Genomic DNA, 19,665 nt, shown 5'->3' with positions numbered 1-19,665 from the left:
ACAAGTACTAATGATCATTCATGTATTTATCAGTGACAGCTCCATCTTTAGAACAGCTGGGAATCCTCACCCCATTTGTGCTCAGTCAACCCACTTCAATAGGGCCAGGATTTCACCCTTGGAGCTCTGGCCTGCCTTAGATAAACTATAACATGTACTCCAATAAATGTATCTCAGTCCCATGTCCATGCGATAGCTGATCATTTAACAGCAGAGTGCTTCCATTTTCCAGATGTGGGATTTAATCAGGCCCCTGCTTGTAGTACATACATCAAAAGATAGCTTTAACACTGCAGAACTCAGTGGAGCAACTGCATTTATTGACCAACCCACAATACATGCCTGGCACTTACTAAAGCACCCATAATTAAATGAGCACATGTGAAGCTAAGAAGGGGGTACATTGCACACTCTAAAAGTTTGGGAACCAATAGTATTTGAAACAAAAGTAAGAAGTACTGGGCGAGGTGACTTCTAGCTCTAATCTTCCTCCATGCTTTTTTCTAATGTGGTTTACCATTGTTTTGATACATTGTGCATATTGCAGTTTCTCTGTGTTCTCTAAACTCACAAAAAAGGGTATTCCCCATAGTACCTTCACTACTTTCTTTTCTTTTTAAAAAAACCATTGAGTAACAAATATTTATATTAAATCACACCTTTGAGAGTAACATGTAGAAACCAACATCAGAGCCAACAGGAAAATGTTAGAAAAGAGACATAGTAAGAAAAAAATCACAGTTATTTTGATTTAATGCAGAAGGGCTAACATGTGGCCTAATTAATGAAAATAGTATTAGTGTACCTTGAAATAAATATTCTTCTATTCCTTCTCACCAGAAGGAAAGTCTGGTTTTCAAAACATTGCAAACATCTCAAACTCAATGGCAAACACCAACAGTCATTGGAGCCCAAGCATATAACTAACAGTTTCTATGTATTAAACACTTGAAACACTTGAGTATGGTAACTGAGTTGATTATGCAAAGCAGCTGTTACAATTACACATCCCTTAAATAAAAATGTTATACAAAACAATATGAAGAACTTTTTTTTCCAAATTCTCTTTAACTCTCCTCATTGTTCATGTTACCTTCTGAAAAAAGTGAAAGAAAAAAATGCCCTGTATCTATTTTCTCCTTTTTCTAACTGAAACTTGTTACCTTCCCACCCTCTTGAAAATAACATCATTGCTTTGGTCTATGCCCATATTTCTGCACCAATAAGTTTAACGAGTGCACCATGGAACAGGTATTTTTTGTTAACTGTTACTGGACAGCACAGATGTTTATGGTGCCTACACAAATAAGGAAGATCTGCCACCTTTAAAAAACAATTTATTACACATTTTTGAGGGGAGAAAAGAGAGTGCTATTACAATAGTGATCATTGCATAAATTAATCCTCCTTCCCAATGTATGAAATGGTAGGAGCTGCAGTAGTACCAGAGACAGTTGCATTCTCCTGCTGCAGAGCAGAGTGACTATTAGACTATAGTAGCATTTTTTAATTATTTTACAACCAGCAGTTCACGTGAAGCCACATTACAAAGTATGGCGATCCATATGTATTTAAGGTATTTATTCAAAATATTGATTGCATTATACATGGGTTTTATCTCTTCTGTTCTGTAGAGTATCTTACAAGAGAACTATATATATACACACACACACACAGAATTAAAAAAATAAAAGCTAGAATAGGCATAGTGGAACTCCCAGGGTTAATCTTAGAACTCCAAATTGTCCTTTATGAACACAGATACAACAAAAGTTAGGAGGCCTTGGCTACCTGAAGCAATAGAAATAGGAAATGTTTTTGAATTTCCTTTATTTCTACCTCTGGCCTAAATATCAATCACTGGAAAGTTTTTTTTAAAAAGGAAGTTTGCAAATAGAATGTTTTGAAATAGATATTTTGCAGGAATGAGACCAATTCAACCTTCCATTCAGTGATAATGGGAGTAAGGGCCACTTGTAAAGTCCCCTGTATTTTGATAGGAGGAATGAAGAAGTTATTCTGGAACACTTGCTGTGCATGCTCAGGCATCTAAACATGTTTGAATTTTCTCTTCATTGGCCTCACTCTGGACAGTTCTGCTTGAAGACCCCTGCCTCCCAAATGTTGAGTGCCGTCATCTCTCACAGAGATCTTATAATAGTAAAACTAAGTGGCACTAGCTTAATTTTATACTATTGATAGAACTTTCACCCCAAATATGTCTATGTCAGAGGTAGACAAGGTGTCTATATTACGCCTATGAATACAAAATTAGAACATTGTTCTATAATGAACACCATGGACTCCCACCACAGTAGGTACTTGTATGATCTTCACCACTGTAGTATCCAAGTGCCATGGTAGAGGTAAAGTAGAGATGACTGGCTCCATGAAAACTGCCTATCTTCCTGCTCTGATCCCATAGTAGCCCCTCTTGCAGCCAGCTGTGGGAGCTACTGACACATACAGGGCAGCAGGCTCAAGTTTCTCTTTGCTCCCAAAGCCCTTAGTTCCATGAAAACACATCAGGCCTAGCTTCCCAGAGCTGCCCTTTGACCTATGTATGGCCTATGCCACCATCCTCAGAGCTGCATGTACTTTTCTGGTTAGTAGGAAGGTTTTACTGAGATAAGTGAGAGAAAAAAATATAGAGTAAAAAAACCAAGAAGATTAAAAAATAAATACTCAGAGAACCAACAAAAGCCAAGGAAAAGTGTGTAGGTATCCATCCAATAATTCATTGGAAAGCAACAAAGAGAGAGTGGGAACTACTAGCTTAAAGTAGGAGAAAGAGCCCATTTTGTTCCCTAGAACACTGCAATATGTAAACTCTAATTCCAATTCTAGGAATATTTTTTCCATTTTATAAAAATATTTCAGCTCCACAGAAGATGCAGAATGAAGACATTTACATTTCATATATTTGCTAGCTGCCAAAAGTATTTGTATGAAGGTTTGCCAGTTGAAAGCCTCGTAGATAATGTCAGGATGTTCTAATGAAGAAATAGGACATTTGTTCCCATGGTGACAGATGGATGTGAAATTCAAGTTAATATTACTGCAGCAGAAAGCAGACACAGCTGAGCTTTATTAATGTCATGAAGAACACAGGAAAAAATCAATCAAATGTTCATTTTTAAAAATTTTGGTCTAAGCTAACAATTCCCCTTTATGTTTACCTCTTTTCTCTAAACAATGGTTCTGGAGAGAATTCTTTTTTCCTTTTCAGGAGCTGGTCTGGGATCAGTGTTTGGAACAAATATCAAATACGATGTGCACCTTTCGGGAGACCTGGCACAGTAAATGATCACTTAAGCGCACATTGTGGTACAAGGCATGTCTCTTCTCTTGTTGGCCATTTAAGGAATACACTATATAGGAGATGGCTACCTATGTCATCAGGGATCTCCATGTAGTATGCTTCATAAATCTGGTATAACGTACACCTAGGTGAGAGGGTTGTTCTGGCATTAAGCTAATCGGGGATAAAGGTTTGCAGAATGTTTTATATTATAGAATATGCTGAGAATGAAAAGCATTATAAAGACCACAAATTAAAAAAAAATCTATCAAACCCATTTCTTTGTCAAATGTTGATATCCAGTCAAACTTGCTTTCAGTTATAATTCAAATCTACATTTGGAAGAATGTTGATTATTAAAATATTTGCAATCACAGAGGGCTGCCTTTTAAATCTCTTATCAATCAGTACAACATCAGGGCGAAATGTTCACTTCATACTCTTTGCAACAGTATGACTAAGCAAGTTTGATCATTGTGCATTTTTACTTTCAACTTCTCCCAATATCCACTCAATTCCATTTAACAGTCCACTTAAAGTAGCAGCCACAGTGTCTTGCACCTGTAAAATCAACAATGGCAGATGTTAAAGTGGTATATGGATATACATATTGGGTGTATAGACACTAGATTAACATTCCATATTTGTTCTTAAAAATACAGGTATTGTCAAATCTGCCTGTTTTGTCACTGGCTTCCGGGTCCCTTAAACAGAACATGTTTCTTAGAGTAAATTAGGGGAAAGGAAACAGTACTGTTCAGAGGATGAATAAAGAGAGCCATTAGGAAAGCTGTACATTATTGATTTCCTATAGAGTTCTCTCTTAATACTCCCTCTGCTGTTTTGTGACATCTTCCTTCCTTCACAGTATCAGTTGGAATCACAGGTTATTTGAAATTCCTTTTTATAACTCTTGGGGGAACAAAGTTTCAAACTTTAGAATTTCACATAGATTATGAATTCTATAATTTCTAGTATATTTCCATTCAATTTATGTAATCTTCTAAACAACAGTGGTATGTTTTAAAAATACACAAAGCTTTCCAACAATATCCTTATGAAGGCAAAGGAAAATATTTTATCTAAAATCTGTATTTAGGCTTTACTGCCTGGCAATTCTCCTTTAACTACAGTATGCCACTAACATTTAAATTAAAGTCCACTTCAAACATTACTGCTCACTCACAAGACAATATAAAGAGGATGAGTAAAAAGAAAACAAATATTTTAAGAAGTGAAGATACCATCCATGGTTGCTTTAGCAGATTTAATTGCAGTTGATGTGCCATGTAAACACAAGGGATTCTTTTAATGCCAACTTCAGAGGTGCAGGACAAAATCAGTACAGGTCTGTTTGGAGGCCCAAGAGTTGGATCTATCATTGCCAAAATACGAGCAAATTCATCTTGACGGTCATGTTCTAGAAAACAGTTTGAAATATGAGTATTAGACTATATACAAACCCCACTATATATAATCAAACTCATCTTTATTACATTTTCTTCTATCTTGGTTCTTAGGAGGATACACATAATTGTTGTTACTGGAGTACCTTCCAAGCGATAATAACCAAAGTCACAATAGGCCATTTTCCTAACTTCCACAGAGGCAGTTGGGGCAGTGAGTTGCCCCTCCTTCCTCTTCCTTCCACCTCTCCCTTCCTGATCTGACTTTTTCCTCCTTTTAAAAGGCAATGATTATGAAGACAATCTAGCATGGATGAGGGCTGAAGAAACAAAAAGTAAACACACCTTCAGTATTAAAAGATATTCAGGACATGTTTCTTCATTATAGTTCTACATCTTCTGTAAATAAAATTAGATGCTAGAAACAATCCTAAATGTAAATACATGCTCTAGTTTAAAATACTCCCAACTGAAACACATTTTAAAAATCAACAGATAACCTGTTTGTTTCAACTTCCAGTTAATGGACCGTTAAAAACACACACAACTGTTTAAGACTAGGTCAAGGAAGGAGAGTTATACCATCATTACATGAAAATAAGCAAGGAAAGAACTTTAGATGATAGTAGAACTCTGTTTCAGTGCAGTGCCAGACGTATGATAACCTAATGAGATATTTCAGTGCATACTTTAGGAGAAACTGTAGAGACTACCAACCATTTGATAATGGACAGTCTCCTTAAAGAGAAGAAACAACCCGAATGAACTCTGGAATAAAATGAAAACTATCATGCTCAAAGCCATGTAAGCACACATTCTGAAAAGTCAGAGTTGGACCACACCATGGTTAATGGAGAAGGTGTTTGAGCTAATGAAAAAAATGACAGAATGAAAAGTGGATTGGAAACTGAAGAACACTGGAGAGAATATAAGGAACTGAGCACACAGATTCAAAGGCACACTAAACAAAAGTGAATACATCAGGGCAAAATGTGAGGAATTTGAGAATTATAAAGAGACTAATAATATAAAAAGGTATATTCACAGTGGTCAGATTTCTTACCAAAAAGTTTTCCCCATGACCGAGTAGATCATGATGGCACAGTTCTTACTGAAGGTGATTCAGATTACAGTGCCAACCTGTATGTCTCATCAGAGCCACTTACAATGCAGGATGACAGAAAAGAGAGTACAGAGTCAGAGGCATCAGTCCTCCGAGAAGAAATGGTGCATGTTATTAGGAAAATGAAGTTTGGAAAAGAAGCAGTGGTAAATAATGTACCAGCAAAATTACTAAAAGCAATTGGTGACCGTGGTATTGCTCTCATGCGGAAAATTTGCAATGACGCATGGATGATTTGAAATTGGTGGGAAGACTGGACGAAAGGAATCTTTCTGCTTTTACAAAGAAAGGGGATATAACAGAGTGCAGTAACTATCAAACCATCTCCCCGATATCACACACAATTAAAGTATTGCTCTGCGTAATTCAGGATTGCATGAAGCAATTGACAGAAGCAGAAGTAGCACCACAACAAGCTGGTTTCAGAGAGGGGCGAGGCACATGTGATCAAATTGCAAATATTAGTCATATAATGAAAAATGTAGGGAGTATAATCTCCCAATACATTTTGTAGAGTACTCCAAAGCATTTCACTGAACTCGCTGCAAGTCTCTACTGTTCACAACAGACCATGGTGTGAACAGCAGCGGGCAACAGCGATTGGTTTTCCATTGGGGAGAGTCCGAGACATGAGTGTATTCTGTCCCCAGGTCTTTTCAACGTATATGCAGAATTTATCATGAGACAAGCCCTGGAAGATTTTGATAAGGTGGAAGGAACTGAGACTTCTATTGATGGACACTTCTTAACCAACCTCAAATATGCTAATGATATGATGCTCTTTGGTGAAACCAATCAATGCAATGCAATAAATGTTGGAGTCTGTGAAAACAGTTAGTGAGGAACATGGACTATTCCTGAATGTGGCAAAAATGAAATTCATGTACGTTGACATGATCAATAACAACGGGATGCAAGCAAACATCATGATCAGCAGTGAAGCTGTAGAGGCAATAGTTGAATTTAATTATCTGGGATCATACATATTCAGCCAAGGAGGCTGTTCCAAAGAAATCTGAAGACTACTAGGGATGGCTTGCTCAGCAAGGCCTCCCTCATGAAACTGTGGAAAAACCATGGTATCTCAACATGTATTACTGTTAGATTGCTCAAAAGCTTAATTTTTTCCATAGCAACTTTTAGATGTGAATCCTGGAAAACTAATACAGCTGACAAGAAGAAAAAAGAAGAGATGTGGTGCTGGCAAAGACTCTTGCATATCTCCTGGACGGAGAAGACAATGCATGCTTATGTTAGAAATATTATTGGAGAGAAGTGGATTCTGCTCTCGGAAATCAACAGGTGCAAACTTATATACTTTGGTCACATTTGGCATAGAGATGGAAATATCCTTGAGAAAGTTATCATGGAAGGAATGGTGATGGGTCACCATAGTAGATGATGACCAGTGAGCAGAAGGACAGATCGTGTGTGGCAGATCACAGGGAAGTCAGCTGCTGTGTGCGCAAAGTTAGTGATGGATCACAAAGGCTTCCAAAAAATTCTGCTATGATGTCACTAGTATTCAGACATGAATAAGAGGGCTTTACTTAGCCATTAACAAAACTAAATCTTTCCATTTGACATTTTTAAATCCCCATCTCATTTGCTCTGATCTTTAGCTCAGATTATTAAGAATTCATACCAAACAATTATTTACACAAAAGGAATAACTGAGTACACCTTGCTTTTATATTGTAGCAAAACTGCATATAACCTGCTTAGTAGTGTCCTTGTAAAATTAAATTCCTCAAGTTATATAGCAGATTCAGTAGTCAATCATTAGTAAGAATTGTCCTGAAACCACACTAAGTTCATTTGGACTCATAATTCTTACTTACATTGATTAGTATCTTTCTTTGCACTTCTGAAGGTGAACAATAAGATCAGAATTTGGCCTTCAAAGTATAAATGTATTCTCATGTATTAGCAGCATCTCAACCATCCGCAAAATATGAGTCAACATAGTTAAAATAAACATTCCTTACTTTTATGAGCTTCCGCATTAGCAACATAGATGAATCCATCAACTACTTCGCACACCTGTTTAACTTGAGCAATTACATTGTAGTGTACTGCCTGTTGATTCCCACCTATGCTGTTTTCTTGGTAAAACATCTTATTGACTGTAACAGTTTGCTCTGTTCTTGCTCTCTTCCTTTCCATGCTGAAAAATATGAAAACATCCCAAACATTTAACAAAATTATCCAGACTAATTTGGAAGGAGAATGGCAAAGGGGAGGGTACTCCACAAAGAGGGGAGAAGGGAATGGCCAAAACATGCAGAACAGTTTCATCCCTGAAACAACGTTTTATAATTTGCATGCATAGTTAATCAGTTTTGCAAGATCCATACTAACATGCACCAATGGGTAGGTTCATGCTTATAAATTTCAAAAATAAAGTTAGAGACACAAAAAGGAAAGGCACTGCTCTTTATACATTACATACACACATAGTCACGCTGATCAAAGATTCTTTGGGCCAGATTTAAAAAACTAGGCCTGCCTTCTGCCACACAATTTGTGAGTGGCATTGCCAATTGAGGTAATTTACAAGAGATGTCCATCCACCTGATTTACAGAAACAATCAAGTACTGTGATATCCAAATTATATTAGTGGTTGAGACCAGGGAAAAAGCTGAAATAACTGAGAACATCCAGCTTTTTTTTTTTTTTTTTTTTTTTTTCCTCCAGAGAACAAGCCTTACCTGGTAGTTGAATACAATGTCAAAATATTGAAATTTCGATGGTTATTAAATTTAAAACTGACTCCTGATCCAATCCCTACAAGAGGAACAAAATGAATTTAGGATATAAAAATATTCAGTTGCTAAAGACAGCTAAAGCCAAAGGCTGAAAAATCCATAGGGATCATAAATTGGACACGTTTAATCAAGTGTGTCTCTATATTACAAGAAAATATATTCATTGCATCAGAATGTGACTTTAGACACACACTAAATTGATCACACTGAGATGCTGGTAATTTAATTCAGTATTGCTATAAAAGATTGGATGGCACTTGGAATTATTTCAAGTACCTAAATAAGTTATTTAAAATTTGTACTGCAGAAGCACTTAGACCCCCAATCAGGATCAAGTGCTACTGCGCTTCCTGTTCTTAAATCACACATTAAGTTCTATCCAAAATGTCTTACACCTAATTTAAAAGATAATGCAACAAGTGTGACATATGACAGCAGGAAAACAGCACTAAAAATGTATATTTGCATATGCCACCTGTGAGCACAACTTCATTATTCCAATTCAGTAATGAATAAATAAATATCAGTGGCTCCCAATCAAATAATTTTTGAGATTTTTTACTCTGGTTTAGAGTGAGGGGAAACTGAAGATGTTTAGAACTATATTTTATGTAAAATCCCATTGATTAATCATTTAACAACTTCCTACATTTTCCTAGGTCACTGTTCTTTTTAATAAAGGCATTTTATTACCAATCTCATATATAACTTAGATTTAAGTAGGAAATGGGGTCCTTCATCCACTTTTCCTTTTTTTGTACCTACACACTTTTTTTGTATAAAGTGCAGGCAATCAAGCAAAAGTAATTTTTAAAAAAGGACATAGTATTAATGTCAGCTAAAGAAAACTGGGCTTAAGACTAATCCATGATCAACAGCATATCTGACTTTAAGTTCTGGACCAAAACCCCAGGGTGAACTCTTGAGAGACAGACAGACAGACACCCAGACACCCACCACTGATTTCAATTCGCGTTTTCCCACTGACTTCAAGGTAGAAAGATTTCACCCCGAATGCTTATTGTTCTACAATGGCATTTTATTCTAATCAGCCACAGAGAGGGAAAAAATCCAGTTTTAGTATAGATTCATAGATCCTAAGGCCAAAAGGGGTCTTTGCAATCATCTAGTCTGATCTCCTGTATAACACAGTCTATAAAACTAATATTTGTTTTAAAGGGAGGTATAAAAAGCACCTTTTCTCTTGTAGAACATGTTTTTAAAGAAACAACTGACTATTACCATGGATTTGTCTTTGAGGTAAGCCAGCTACAGGCAAAATTTCTGGGCAAGTCATCATTCTTCGCACCAAAGATTCATCCAATTCTTCTAAACCTGGTCCAAAAAGGGCAAAGCGAGGTTCTGCTTGCGTGACCAGTGATTGTACAAGGAAGGTAGTCACAGCTCCATATGTGGGACGGCTTGATTTCAAATGTCTACTCGGAGGACAGCTCTTTTTGTATCTGGGTAAAATAGATATAATTAGAAATTAAACACAAAATACAGAGGAGATATTAATTACTGTTAACCAAATTAGGTCCCAAATGTATTTTACTTGTGACTTGTAGGTTGCTGATTCATATCAATGAGGGACAGAGTTGTTAACTGATGGTTGTTATGTAGCCTATGTAAATAAATTAGAAGTCTTGGTCCAATGAGAAATGTTTTTTGTGGTTAAGGCACTGGATTGGTACTCAGGAGAGCAGGGGGATGCAAGAGCCAGAGCATGGGGAGCACCAGAAGCGTAGGTGGGTGGACAGCTGCAGAGGCGGGGAATAGGGGAAAGTACATAGATCATAGAATATCAGGGTCGGAAGGGACCTCAGGAGGTCATCTAGTCCAACCCCCTGCTCAAAGCAGGACCAATCCCCAACTAAATCATCCCAGCCAGGGCTTTGTCAAGCCTGACCTTAAAAACCTCTAAGGAAGGAGATTCCACCACCTCCCTAGGTAACCCATTCCAGTTCTTCACCACCCTCCTAGTGAAAAAGTTTTTCCTAATATCCAACCTAAACCTCCCGCACTGCAACTTGAGACCATTACTCCTTGTTCTGTCATCTGCCACCACTGAGAACAGTCTAGATACATCCTCTTTGGAACCCCCTTTCAGGTAGTTGAAAGCAGCTATCAAATCCCCCCTCATTCTTCTCTTCTGCAGACTAAACAATCCCAGTTCCCTCAGCCTCTCCTCATAAATCATGTGCTCCAGCCCCCTAATCATTTTTGTTGTGCTCCGCTGGACTCTTTCCAATTTTTCCACATCCTTCTCGTAGTGTGGGGCCCAAAACTGGACACAGTACTCCAGATGAGGCCTCACCAATGTCGAATAGAGGGGAACGATCACATCCCTCAATCTGCTGGCAATGCCCCTACTTATACAGCCCAAAATGCTGTTAGCCTTCTTGGAAACAAGGGCACACTGTTGACTCATATCCAGCTTCTCATCCACTGTAACCCTAGGTTCTTTTCTGCAGAACTGCTTCCTAGCCATTCGGTCCCTAGTCTGTAACAGTGCATGGGATTCTTCCATCCTAAGTGCAGGATTCTGCACTTGTCCTTGTTGAACTTCATCAGGTTTCTTTTGGCCCAATCCTCTAATTTGTCTAGGTCCCTCTGTATCCTATCCCTACCCTCCAGCGTATCTACCACTACTCCCAGTTTAGTGTCATCTGCAAATTTGCTGAGAGTGCAGTCCACGCCATCCTCCAGATCATTAATGAAGATATTGAACAAAACTGGCCCAGGACAGACCCTTGGGGCACTCTGCTTGATACCGGCTGCCAGCTAGACATGGAGCCGTTGATCACTACCCATTGAGCCCGACGATCTAGCCAGCTTTCTATCCACTTTATAGTCCATTCATCCATTCCATACTTCTTTAACTTGGTGGCAAGAATACTGTGGGAGACGGTATCAAAAGCTTTGCTAAAGTCAAGGAATAACACATCCACTGCTTTCCCCTCATCCACAGACCCACAGACGGATAGCTCAGTGGCTAGAGCATTCACCTGCTAAACCCAGGGTTGTGAGCTCAATCCTTGAGGGGGCTACTTAGGGATTTGGTGCAAAATCAGTACTTGGTTCTGCTAGTGAAGGCAGGGGGCTGGACTTGATGACTTTTCAGGGTCCCTTCTAGCTCTATGAGATAAATAAATATACCTATCTCCTCATAGAAAGCAATTAGGTTAGTCAACTTGCCCTTGGTGGATCCATGCTGACTGTTCCTGATCACTTTCCACTCCTCTAAGTGCTTCAGAATTGATTCCTTGAGGACCTGCTCCATGATTTTTCCAGGGACTGAGGTGAGGCTGACTGGCCTGTAGTTCCCCAGATCCTCCTTCTTCCCTTTTTTAAAGATGGCCACTACATTATCCTTTTTCCAGTCATCGGGGACCTCCCCCGATCGCCATGACTTTTCAAAGATAATGGCCAATGGCTCTGCAATCACAATGTCCAGCGGGAGGAGGGCAGAAGCAGGGAGTTGAACAAGAGTAGAGTGAGAGAGAGGCAGGAGCCGGGAGGTGGATAAAAGAAAGGAGAACAAGAACAGGCTAGGAGTATACGGATATAAGGGTCTGTGCTCTCTTGAACACAGAACCTAGAATTGAACCCTGGAATCCTGAGCATCTACATTCCTCTGTTGTCAGCAAATAATTGTGAAAGCACAGCACTAGCAAAGCATGTGTCTCATTCCTCTCTAGTGGCTGATCCAATATTGGAGAACACCAACTATTGCCAATATTGTTCCACGTAACAGATTTTTTCCCCATTTTTTTAAAATTAGGAAGCTGTATCCAAAAAAAAGCTACGTTAAAAGAACATTAAAGTTCCAAAGTCAAGATGCAAAAGTTAGGAAATGCCAAAATTAAGGTTGCCTGGACAACCATAATTCAGTCCCTTTGTGCATATGTATGCTTATTACATGAAATACTATTTTTTTCCAAAGGACCTCTGGTTTATTTGATGAGTTCTTGACTTTGCAACATTAATATTCTTTTAATGTAGTTGACTGAATGTATAGATAGATTTTTCATGCAATTTACTGTACCTGAGTCTGTCAGATAAGACCTTAAAAACCAAAATCCCAATTGCTCTACATAGTACTTTCGGTAAGAGTAGGCATTTGCTTGTCTTCTGGACAAAAATGTTTTCACCTCCTCCCCCTTGTGTAGCATGCTGTGTCTGGCTCTCTAACTCCTATTCTGAGGTGGCTGCATTTCTGTGGCATTGTATATGTATCATTTGCAAAATGCTTTGAAATCCTTTGGAATTAAATAGAAATGTACTAATACTGCAAACAGAAAGAACTGAGAGAATTGTTACATAATTAGAAACTTCCTTTCAAGGAACCAGAAATGCATTTTATCCGCAAAACCACTTCAAAAGTCAAGTAATACTTTCCTATAATTAGACTGGCAGAGTTGTGGTTTTAAAATCTGGATTTGGGGTGAGTTATACACATTGGAGAAACGTAAAATACTTACATTGTCATGTAGTCGTACAATGCATTATCATTTAGCTCAGAAAATGATTTATTAAAGATTTCCACATCTGGAAGTGATTTCCAGTCAACAGAAGACCAAGAAGGGAGATCCCGCAAGAGAAAATATCGCCATAACAATGGATCCCGTGCAGTTAAACTCCAGTAGTGATTTGTGCTTCCCAAATGACACAGGTCTTGGGGTGAGAGAAATGACATAATGTATAACTGCACATCAATCTGAAAACATTAAAAAAGAGCAGTTTTAATGACCGAGGACCTCACTAATGCAAACAGAAGAGATTAGGAGGGAAAAATAAGAGCAAAAGTAATATTACTTCACATGCAAAAGTATAAACATGAAACAGATCACTACATTATTAAGTCAAAAATATGCTTGACTTCCTGCATAACACAGGCCATAGATTATCCGCAATTCCTGCATCTAGTCCAATAATTTGTGGCTGAATAAGAGCATAGTTTTTAGAAAGATGTCCAATCTGGATTTAGACTCCAAATGATTGATCATCCTCATTGTTAAAAAATGTACACTTTATCTCCAAGTTGAATTTTGCTGATGTCAGCTTCCAGCCACTGAATCTTATTATGACTCTATCTGCTAGAATCAGCTTTTCTCAAATTTGGCCATCATGGCTGCATGCGGCCACCAGGGGGTTTCCCTGTGGCCACGACAGCCTCCTGTCTCCCTCCAACCCTGTTGCTCTTGGATGCGCCACCCTGCACCATCTCTGGAGACAGGTGGGGAACAAGGCTGAAGGAGCAAGTTGAGTTCTCTACTGGGGGGGAGGGGGAAAAGAGTGGCATAGTTGGGCTCATGCTTTAGACATGGGGTGGGGACTTAGGGTATGTCTACACTACGGGATTAATCCGAATTTATATAATTCGAATTTGGGAAACAGATTGTATAAAGTCGAATGTATGTGGCCACATTAAGTCGGCGGTGCGCGTCCATGTTCCGGGGCTAGCGTCGATTTCTGGAGCATTGCACTGTGGGTAGCTATCCCATAGTTCCTGCAGTCTCCCCCGCCCATTGGAATTCTGGGTTGAGATCCCAGTGCCTGATGGGACAAAAAACATTGTCGCAGGTGGTTCTGGGTACAGCCTCACCCTTCCCTCCCTGCATGAAAGCAACGGACGACAGACAACCATTTCGCGCCTTTTTTCCTGGGTGAACACTGCAGACTCCATACCACGGCAAGCATGGAGCCCGCTCAGCTCAAGACAGCAGTCATGAACATTGTAAACACCTTGCGCGTTCTTGTGGAGTTTATGCTGAGCAAGGACCAGAAAAATGAGGCGAGGAGGCAGCGGCGGCGGCAGCGCAGCGACAAGCGTGATGAGGACACGGACACGGACACAGAATTCTGTCAAACCGCGGGCCCCAGTGCTTTGGAGATCATGTTGTTAATGGGGCAGGTTCTATCCATGGAACGCCGATTCTGGGCAAGGGAAACAAGCACAGACTGGTGGGACTGCTTAGTGTTGCAGGTGTGGGATGATTCCCAGTGACTGAGGAACTTTCGCATGCGTAAGGGCACTTTCATGGAACTTTGTGACTTACTGTCCTCTGCCCTGAAGCGCCAGAATACCAAGATGAGAGCAGCCCTCATAGTTAAGAAGCCAGTGGCGATAGCCCTATGGACGCTTGCAACGCCAGACAGCTACCGGTCAGTCGGGAATCAATTTGGAGTGGGCAAATCTACTGTGGGGGCTGCTGTGATGCAAGTAGCCAAACCAATCACTCAGGTGCTGCTAGGAAAGGTAGTGACTCTGGGAAATGTGCAGGCCATAGTGGATGGCTTTGCTGCAATGGGATTCCCTAACTGTGGTGGGGCAATAGATGGAACCCATATCCCTATCTTGGCATTGGAGCACCAGGGCAGCCAGTACATAAACCGCAAGGGGTACTTTTCAATGGTGCTGAAAGCACTTGTGGATCACAAGGGACGTTTCACCAACATCAACGCGGGCTGGGCGGGAAGGGTTCATGATGCTCGCGTCTTCAGGAACACTACTCTGTTTAAAGGGCTGCAGCAAGGGACTTACTTTCCGAACCAGAAAAGAACTGTTGGGGATGTTGAAATGCCAATAGTTATTCTTGGGGACCCAGTCTACCCCTTAATGCCATGGCTCATGAAGCCATACATAGGCAGCCTGGACAGTAGTCAGGAGCTGTTCAACTACAGGCTGAGCAAGTGCAGAATGGTGGTAGAATGTGCATTTGGCCATTTAAAAGGCCGCTGGAGATGGTTACTGACTCGCTCAGACCTCAGACAAACCAATCTCCCCATTGTTATTTCTGCTTGCTGTGTGCTCCACAATCTCTGTGAAAGTAAGGGCGAGACCTTTATGGCGGGGTGGGAGGCTGAGGCAAATCACCTGGATGCTGATTACGCGCAGCCAGACACCAGGGCGATTAGAAGAGCACACCAGGAAGCGCTGTGCATCAGAGAAGCTTTGAAAACCAGTTTCATGACTGGCCAGGCTACAGTGTGAAATATCTGTTTGTTTCTCCTTCATGAAAACCCGCCCCCTTTATTGACTCATTCTCTGTAAGGAACCCACCCTCCCCCTTCCCCCAGCTTGCTTTCAAACCAAATAAAGTCACTATCGTTTAAAAATCATTTATTCTTTATTAATAGATTATAAAAAGAGGGAGGGAACCCGGGTGGGGTTTGGGAGGAGGATCGGCAGGAAGGAAAAGGCCACTAAAAAAGGTTAAAAAAATGACAGCCTTTTGCTTGGGCTGTCCACTGGGGTGGAATGGGAAGGTGTACGGAGCCTCCCCCCCCCGCCCCACGTTCTTACACGTCTGGGTGAGGAGGCTATGGAACATGGTGAGGGGGAAGGGGGGTTATACAGGGGCTGGAGCGGCACTCTGTTATCCTACTGCCGTTCCTGAAGCTCCACCAGACGCCGGAGCATGTCTGTTTGCTCACGCAGTAGCCCCAGCGTTGCATCCTGCCTCCTCTGATCTTCCTGCCGCCACCTCTCATCTCGAGCATCTCTCCTCTCCTCATGTTGGTCCCGCCTGTCCTCACATTCACTGTCTTCTTTCCTATACTTTGAAACCGTGTCCTTCCACTCATTCAAATGAGCTCTGTCACTGCGGGTGGATTCCATGATTTCTGGGAACATCTCATCTCGCGTCTTCTTTTTCCGACGCCTTATCTGTGATAGCCTTTGGGACGCAGGAGGGAGGCTTGAAGAATTTGCAGCTGCTGGAGGAAGGGAAAAAAGGAGAGAATTTTTTAAAAAGATACATTTTGCAGAACAATGCTTATACTCTTTCACGGTGACCAACACTATTCACATTACATAGCACATGTGATTTCTGTGCAAGGTCGCATTTTGCTTCTTAATATTGAGTGCCTGTGGCTTTGCTGCTAGAGATCACAGACGCAGGTCCGGGCAACAGAATTCGGCTTGCATGCGGCCATGGTAAGCCATTGTCTTTCGGCTTCTGCACCCTCCTTTCCCACATACCAAGCAAAGCCCGTTGAGTGCTGCGGTTTTCCTGTTAACATTCAGCAGCAGAAAACAAACTAACCCCCCCCCCAATCCAATTCTCTGGATGGCTGGTATCAGGGAAGATCCCTGCAGGAACCAAACTAACACCCCCACCCCGCCATGAATTCTCTGGGATGATCGCTTTACCCCTCCCGGCACCGCGTGGCTGGTATCAGGGAAGATCCCTGCTAGCCAAACGCGAAAAGCTCTAGGCCAATTTCCCCCTCGCGCTTGGCTAACTGCAGGGAAGGATTTCTTTTCAGCCACAGGCAAACAGCCCAGTAGGAACAGCCACCTCTGTCCCCTTAATTAAATTCCCGTATTTCAACCAGGTTACCATGAGCGATATCACTCTCCTGAGGATTACACAGCAAGATAAAGAACGGATGTTGCTTGAATGCCAGCAAACACCGGGACCATACGCTGCCAGGCTTTATCATGCAATGATACCAGATTACTTGCTGCAAGCATGGCGCGGTCAAGTGTCCTATCATGGAGGACGGAATAAGGCTGCACTGCCCAGAAACCTTGTGGCAAGGCTTTTGGAGTGGAGGATTTCCACTCCATCCCCAGACATGTTAACAGACTTTTCCAGTAGCTGTACTGGCTGCGAATGCATCCCAAGTCCTCAGGGCAAAGTAATCATTAAAAACCCTTGCTTTTAAAACAAGTTTTATATTTTAAAAAGGTAAACTCACCTGAGGTCCCTTCCATGGGGTCGTGGTCTTGGTTACTGGGTTGGGAGGGTACTTCAGTCAGGCTGAGAAAAAGATCCTGGCTGTTGGGGAGAACGGAGTGCTGGGTGCTCTCTGCCAGCTCCTCCTCCTCTTCCCCGTCCGCAGAATCCTCAGGTGTAGCTGATGAGATGATCCCCGCCTCGGAATCCACGGTCAGAGGTGGGGTAGTGGTGGCGGCCCCCCCTAGAACTGCATGCAGCTCGGCGTAGAAGCGGCATGTCCGCGGCTCTGACCCAGAGCAACCGTTTGCCTCCTTTGTTTTTTGATAGGCTTGTCTGAGCTCCTTGACTTTCACGCGGCACTGATCTGAATCCCTATTGTGGCCTCTCTCCGTCATGCCCTTGGAGATTTTTTCAAAAAAGTTTTGGCATTTCGTCTTTTTGAACGAAGTTCTGCTAGCACTTAATCCTCTCCCCATATAGCGATCAGATCCAGTACCTCCCGTACGGTCCATGCTGGTGCTCTTTTTCGATTATCGGCCTGCATGGTTACCTGTGCTGATGAGCTATCTGTGGTCACCTGTGCTCTCCACGCTGGGCAAACAGGAAATGAAATTCAAATGTTCGCGGGGCTTTTCCTGTCTACCTGACCAGTGCATCCGATTTCAGATTGCTGTCCAGAGCGGTCACAATGGTGCACTGTGGGATAGCTCCCGGAGGCCAATACCATCGAATTGTGGCCACACTAACCCTAATTCGAAATGATAAAATCGATTTTGGCGCTACTCCGCTCGTCGGGGTGGAGTACAGAAATCGATTTAAAGAGCCCTTTATTTCAAATTAAATGGCTTCGTTGTGTGGACGGGTGCAGGGTTAATTCGATTTAACGCTGCTAAATCCGAATTAAAGTCATAGTGTAGACCAGGCCTTAGGGAGCCCGTCTGCAGACCCCCTGCTGCAGCCATGGGGCTTCAGGTGCCAACACCCGGCTCTAGCCGCAGGATTTCAGGCACTGACCCCCAGCTCTGGCCACGCGGCCCTGGCCTTCAGTCACAGGTCTTCAGGCTCCAACCTCTGGCTGCGCAGCTGCAGACTCCGATCCCCGGCTCTCACCACATGGCACCAACCTCCAACCCCAGTGGCAGCCGCAGGCCTCAGGCGCAGATCCCTGGCAGCACAGTCTGACTCCCAGCCATGGTCGCTAACCCTGAGCGCCAACCCTCGGTGCAGATTCCCAGCCCTGGGTGCTGGCCCTGGGTTCAGATCGCCGGCCTTGGGCTCCGGCGGTTTGCTGGCTCTGGATGCTGACCCCTAGCCCTGGCCGCATGGCAGCAGGTATGGACCCCAAGCGCCAACCCCAGCGGTGGCTGGAGGCTCCAGGGGCCAACCCCGGCCACGCGCTCTTACCCCCAGCCCTGGTTGCTGACCCCAGACACTGCGTCTGGATGTCAACCCTGGGCTCCGGCGGGTGCTGGCCACAGGTGCCGATCCCCAGCCTTGATCACGCGGCAGCAGGCACCAACCCCGGGCTCCGGCAGGTGCTGGCCCTAGATGCTGATGCCAACCCCTTGCCCCAGTTGTGTGGCAGCGGGCATGGACCCCAAATGCTGAGCCTGGGTGCCGACCCCTGGCCCCGGTCTCGCGGCAGCAGGTGCTGGCTCCGGTGCTGACCCCCCGATCCTCAGCCCTGACCGCACAGCAGCGGCCGCCAACCCTCACCCCCAAGCACGCATTGGCGGGCCCCCTCCCATCCATCGCCTCTGACCTCTGCAGCCTCCCCGAGCCTCGCATCCATCCTCCCTGCCCCCCCTTAATTTGCCAGGACTTGCTGTGAAAAGTGATATTAACAAACATACAAATATCACTTTTCACAGCATTATATTTATTACTGAGTCTGCAAAAAAGCCATACATAAATTACAGTGAGTTGGACATGTATATGTGCATATTTATTTGTTTTTCCTAAAGTTAATTAAGCAAGAGTTGGTGGCCACACTGTGAGGCCACCAAAAAATGTGTTGTGAAAACCCCTGTGACAAAGAGCCTTTGAGTATCAGACGTGAACCCCCAGGTGGTAATTTCTGAGGGTATGCCAGAATAATATGATCATGCCTTTGATTTATGGGAGCACCCAAGTGCTGCCAACAGGATGGGAACCGGATGGCTGGTGTGATCAAGAGAGACGAGGAGGGGTGGCAAGTATCAGAGGGGTAGCCGTGTTAGTCTGAATCTGTAAAAAGCAACAGAGGGTCCTGTGGCACCTTTGAGACTAACAGAAGTACTGGGAGCATAAGCTTTCGTGGGTCAGAACCTCACTTCTTCAGATGCATCTTGTTCTGACCCACGAAAGCTTATGCTCCCAGTACTTCTGTTAGTCTCA

At 42.6% G+C, this 19,665-nt stretch overlaps 1 protein-coding gene across 1 annotated transcript in view; it reads right to left on the bottom strand.

Annotated features, from left to right (window-relative positions):
* Positions 1 to 1,324: 1,324 nt before the first annotated feature.
* Positions 1,325 to 19,665, bottom strand: part of FBXO4 (F-box protein 4) — a 19,318-nt gene continuing 977 nt past the window's right edge. Inside the window, exons 2-7 of the mRNA XM_034774108.1 lie at positions 13,084 to 13,319; positions 9,842 to 10,062; positions 8,543 to 8,618; positions 7,819 to 7,997; positions 4,546 to 4,721; positions 1,325 to 3,862 (exon numbers count right to left, since the gene is read on the bottom strand). Coding sequence (XP_034629999.1) covers positions 3,773 to 3,862; positions 4,546 to 4,721; positions 7,819 to 7,997; positions 8,543 to 8,618; positions 9,842 to 10,062; positions 13,084 to 13,319 — 978 coding nt within the window. The 3' untranslated portion in view covers positions 1,325 to 3,772. The remainder of the gene's footprint in view (positions 3,863 to 4,545; positions 4,722 to 7,818; positions 7,998 to 8,542; positions 8,619 to 9,841; positions 10,063 to 13,083; positions 13,320 to 19,665) is intronic.

Source organism: Trachemys scripta, chromosome 6 (assembly GCF_013100865.1).
Source record: "Trachemys scripta elegans isolate TJP31775 chromosome 6, CAS_Tse_1.0, whole genome shotgun sequence".
NCBI classification, from domain to species: domain Eukaryota; kingdom Metazoa; phylum Chordata; order Testudines; family Emydidae; genus Trachemys; species Trachemys scripta.
The sequence above is the reverse complement of the archived record's forward strand: the minus strand, read 5'-3'. Positions and strand labels throughout refer to the sequence as shown.